The following is a 5,155-nucleotide window of genomic DNA, read 5'->3' on the forward strand; positions in this document are numbered from 1 at the left end:
GAACCGCCAGCCTTCTGGTTAGCAGTCAAATGCCTTAGGCACTACGCCACCAGTCTTGTGTGGTAGGGACCACTGATCCTAGTTTGCAGTTGAGAAAATGGGGACACAGTGAGGTTAAGTGACATGGTCAGTGAGGAGCCAAGGTATGAAACCAGTCAGGGTCCAGAGTCCATGCCCCTAAGCTCTTGGGTTTACTCTTACACATGGCCCAGAGGTCACTGTCAGAACTGAGGAAGAGAAATCCCTACCAAACTAGCTCCAGTTGCCACCTTGATATATGGACTCAAAGACTTCAAGCTGTGGATAAACATTCCCACTAATTCCAGCAATGCCCATGACAATGTACAGAAGAACGAAGGGGCACAGGCAGCTGACTTGTAGCATAGTGCCTAAGGCACTTGACTGTTAACCAGAAGGCTGGCGGTTCAAACCCACCAGCCACTCCTCGGAAGGAAGACTGGGCAATCTACTTCCGTAGTGATAGCACCTTGGAAACCCAAGGAGGGGTCACTATGAGTCAGGTCCAACTCCACGGCACATAACAACAACAACAACAAAATGCAATTGTGATGTTAGTTTATTTTCACATTCACATTTTTCTTCATTTTCATGACACACTGCATTTAAAGCCATTGTACTAGCACACATTTCTTTTTCACATTTAAATATCTGTAATTCATTCATGTAATGTTATAGCACAGTATTACTTTTGTAGAATAGAAAAATATTGTATAAAATAAATGAGAAACTTTTACCCACTGAAAAAGACTTTACCATGTACATCCATGTGTATAATAAACACTGTTGACCATTTCTCAATGAATTTTCATCTCCTCACTTCCATGATCAAACCTAGGAATGACCCCAGGCAGGGCACACAGAGATAGTGTCTCCAAACCTTTCATCCAGTCACTCGGGACAGATAAGGCTGACTCATGGACTTATGAGAACACAGAAAGGAACCTGGGTTGGACAAATAATCTCTAGATAGCATATGCAAAAAGTGATTAACAGCTTATCTTGCTTTCCAGTTGTGGATCCTCTGCAAGCTCAGTATCATGCACTATTTTCAAAATTGGGATTCTTGGGATAGATGTCACTGGGTGAGAAGTTCAGAATCTCATCCAAGGAAGGGCCTTCATCCTCTGGTGCAATTTCAGACTCAAACATTTGCTGCAGCAGAGCATCCACAGTCTTGTACTCTAGGAAGAAGGACAGAGGCATGTGAAACCTATGTGTGTTGGGTGAAGGTGGGGCATTCAACCTAGGCAGATCTAGGCTTTCCTGAAGGAAGGCCACTGGGGAGAAAATAATGCTCTGAGCACAGTGACCAAGCACTCATTAAAAGGAGAGATGAAAAAGTAGAAAAGGATCATTCATTTCTTTTGAGTGTAAAAGAAATCAAGCACTGATCCCACAGAACTCACTGGCCATTGAAGGCTCTGGAGATCAAGAAGGTCCTCCTTGAAGAGTGGAGGAAGGATGATGACCTCTTAGGGGTTCATGCTTATATCCCTCTACCTGGAATCTGCTTTATTCCATACTCTAAGGTTATCATAGAGCTCCCCAGTTGAAGCCCATACTGAGATCCGGAATGGTTTGGATTTACTCAATCAATTGTTAATTCCTTGAGAATTAATTAAGTAATTAAGCAAATAGGTGTTAAGAGTCCCCATGTCTCAGGTACATTGTTAGGCTCTGAAGATACAATGGAGAACAAAAAAGACATGGCCACTGAGCAAGTAAAGCTTCAAGTCTGCAAGAAGGACAGATGGTGGCCAAATAATTACATGACTATAAATGTGCAACGGACATGAGTTGAAAGCATGGACAGGAGGGGTGGGCAAAGCAGGGGGCCATGGAGGTTTCCCTGAAGAAATGCTCCTCAAGCAGAGACCTAAAGGAAAGGGGCTTCATCATACAAAGGGGAAGTGAGTAAGCAAAGAAGAGAAGCAGCATCTGCACAGATCCTAAGGCAGATGGAGCAGGGGAGCCCAAGGAACTGAAAGAGCAGGAGGGCTGGAGTAGCAGGCATGGCAGTTCATGACGGAAGGAAGAGAAGCAGAGATATTGTGACAAACCAGAGAGTGAGCCATGAAGATCATAGTAAGGGGCTTGTCTTTATCCTTGAGCAATGGAAATCTACTGAAGGTTACATTTTCATTCTAACCTTCTTGGCTGCATCTCATCTTACTGGCTGCTGTGAGGAGGAGGTTTAGAGGAATATCAATTCTAGTTTTACTTTAGGTTGTGTATTGGGTTAAAACTTACTTTTTGATGCAATTCTGAAGTATGACCCTTTCAAGGCCTTCCTTTTTCTGTCTCCATCACTCTTGATAAAGCTCCTGTCCTTGGTGTCCATGATGTCAATGAGCTCCCCATCCTGCACTTCTTCCCTTTAAGGAAGACAGACAACATGAACATGGTCAGTCACTCAGCCAAGTGCTTGACATGGCCTCCAAGCCTGGCCGAGTGGTCACTGTCCAGCCACAGGCAGCACATTCATCTGGTCAGCAAGGGTCCCTAACAATTAGCACACAGGATCAGGCTAGGTGCCCTGGTCACTTACAGATTAAACATGGTCAGAATCTTTACTGTACATTATACTTCTAAAAAGGAGCTCTGGTGGTGTAGTGCCTAAGGCATTTGACTGCTAAGCAGAAGGTCAGCGGTTCAAACCCATCAGCTTCTCCATGGAAGAAAGATGGGGCAATCTACTCCTGTAAAGATTCACTGCCTCAAAAATCCAGTGGAATCACTATGAGTTGGAATCGATTCACTGGCAATGCGTTTATACACACACACACACACACACACACACACACATATCTGAAAGTTTGTGCGAGATGTTAAGGAAAACATGCTACTCACTCTTTGACTCCCACTCCAAGCTCTTGAATCTTCTTTTCAATAGCAGTTTCTACTTCACTTTTTTCTAATGAATATGCCACAAAAAATGCCTCCAAGATGAATGCTATAAAAATACTGAGAAAGAGTAAGAGACAGGGGTGTTATATGGATACAGCTTGTGGTCTAGGTGATGTGGAATCCTCATCCTGAAGAGCATTCCAGCCCAAATTAAAAAGTGTATTGTTGCATAGAAAATGCAACACAGAGGAAGAAATAAAAAGTAAAAATGCTCTCAAGAGTCACACACCATGACCAAGTGGGATTTACTCCAGAAATACAGGGATGATTCAACATTAGAAAATCAATCAAGGAAATATACCACATCAATAGAACAAAGGAAAAGAACCCCACAATCATCTTTGTGGATGCAGAAAAAGCATTTGATAAAATCCAACAACCTTTCTGGATGAAAACTCTAAAGGAGACTGAAATAGAAGGGAAATTCCTCAATATGATTTAGGGTATATAAGAAAAGCCAATGGTCAACATTATACTTAACAGAAAAAGATTGAAAGCTTTCTCCTTGAAATCAGGAAAAAAAACAAGTGTGCCTGCTCTCACCACTTCTAGTCAATATTATATTAGAATTCCTAGCAAAAGAAATAAGAAAAATAAGAGAATAAGAAAAAGAAATAAAAAGATTCAGACTGGAAAGGAATAAGTAAAAATATCTTTATTCACAGATGCTATGATCCCATATGGGAGCTCTGGTGGCATAGTGCCTAAGGCACTTGACTGCTAACCAGAAGGCTGGCAGTTCAAACCCACCAGCCACTCCTCAGAAGGAAGGTTGGGCAATCTACTTCTGTAGTGATACCACCTCGGAAACCCAAGGAGGGGTCGTTATGAGTTGGATCCGACTCAATGGCAGTGAGTTTTTTTTTAGATGATCCCATATATACAAAATCTCAAAACGTTCGCAAGAAAACTTCTAGAACGAATAGAGGAATTTAGCAAAGTTGAAGGGTACAAGCTCAACAAACAAAATCAGTTGGGATTCTATACACTAGCAATGAGAAATCTGAAATGGAAATTAGGGAAACAGTTCCATTTATAATAGCATCTAAGAGAAAAAAAATAACTATGAATAAATCTGGGAGCTCTGGTAGGGTAGTGGCTATGGCATCTGACTGCTAACCAGAAAGCTGATGGTTCAAATCCACCAGTCACTCATCAGAAGGAAGATTGGGCAATCTACTTCTGTAGTGATACCACCTCAGAAACCCAAGAAGGGGTCGCTATGAGTCAGATCCGACTCGACGGCAATGAGTTTGGTTTTCTTTCCTTTCTTCTTCTTTTATTTTTTTAAATGAATAAATCTAACCAGGGATGTAGAGAACTTATACAATGAGAACTATAAGACACTGCTGAAAGAGATTAAAACCCAAACCAAACTCACTGCCTTCGAGTAATATCCAACTCATAGTGATCCTTCCTCGGGTTTCCGAGGCAGTATCGCAATGGAATTAGATTGCCCAACCTTCCTTCCAAGGAGTGGCTGGTGGGTTTAAACCACCAGCCTTCTGGTTAGCAGCCAAATGCCTTAGGCACTACGCCACCAGAGCTCCTGAAAGAGATTAAAGAAGACTTAAATAAATGGAAAGAAGTTTCATGTACATGGATCAGAAGACCTAATATTGTTAAAATGTCAATACTACCCAAAGCAATCTACAGATTCAATGCAATCTCGATCAAAGTTCCAACAGCCTTCTTTACAGAAATAGAAAAACCCAACTTTATATGGAATGGCAAGAGGCCCCAAATAGCTAAAACAATGCTGAAAGAGAAGAATAAAGTAGGAAGATGCACACTTCCTGATTTCAAAACCTATTATACAGCTACAGTAACCAAAACAGCCTGGTACTGCTATAACAATAGACACAGAGATCAACAGAATAGGATTGAGGGTCCAGAAATAACCCCATATATCTATGGTCAACTGATTTTTAACAAGGATACTAAGTCCATCTGATGAGGAAAGAAGAGTCTCTTCAATAAACGGTGCTGGGAAAATTGGATTTCCACATGCAGAAAAATGAAACTGGATCTATGTCTCACACCATACACACAAAAAAAATCCATGGTCGCAGGAGACATCAAGCTCAATTGGTACAACATATTACTCAAAAACATTGTTCTACATCCTACTTGCAGTATGGATTACATCTCAACATAAAGAAAACAAAAATCCTCACAACTGGACCAATGAGCAGCATCACAATAAATGGAGAGAAGATTGAGGTTG

The 5,155-nt window shown here is 41.4% G+C and overlaps 1 protein-coding gene across 1 annotated transcript in view; it reads right to left on the reverse strand.

Moving 5' to 3' along the window:
* Positions 1 to 1,056: 1,056 nt before the first annotated feature.
* The window catches only part of LOC103213771 (two pore calcium channel protein 1-like), a 97,598-nt gene continuing 93,499 nt past the window's right edge, over positions 1,057 to 5,155 (reverse strand). Inside the window, exons 17-19 of the mRNA XM_007959515.1 lie at positions 2,872 to 2,985; positions 2,272 to 2,396; positions 1,057 to 1,202 (exon numbers count right to left, since the gene is read on the reverse strand). Of these exons, the coding sequence (XP_007957706.1) occupies positions 1,057 to 1,202; positions 2,272 to 2,396; positions 2,872 to 2,985 (385 nt within the window). The remainder of the gene's footprint in view (positions 1,203 to 2,271; positions 2,397 to 2,871; positions 2,986 to 5,155) is intronic.

Source organism: Orycteropus afer, unplaced genomic scaffold (genome assembly GCF_000298275.1).
Source record: "Orycteropus afer afer isolate SDZICR_OR568_19922 unplaced genomic scaffold, OryAfe1.0 scaffold00017, whole genome shotgun sequence".
Lineage (NCBI taxonomy): Eukaryota > Metazoa > Chordata > Mammalia > Tubulidentata > Orycteropodidae > Orycteropus > Orycteropus afer.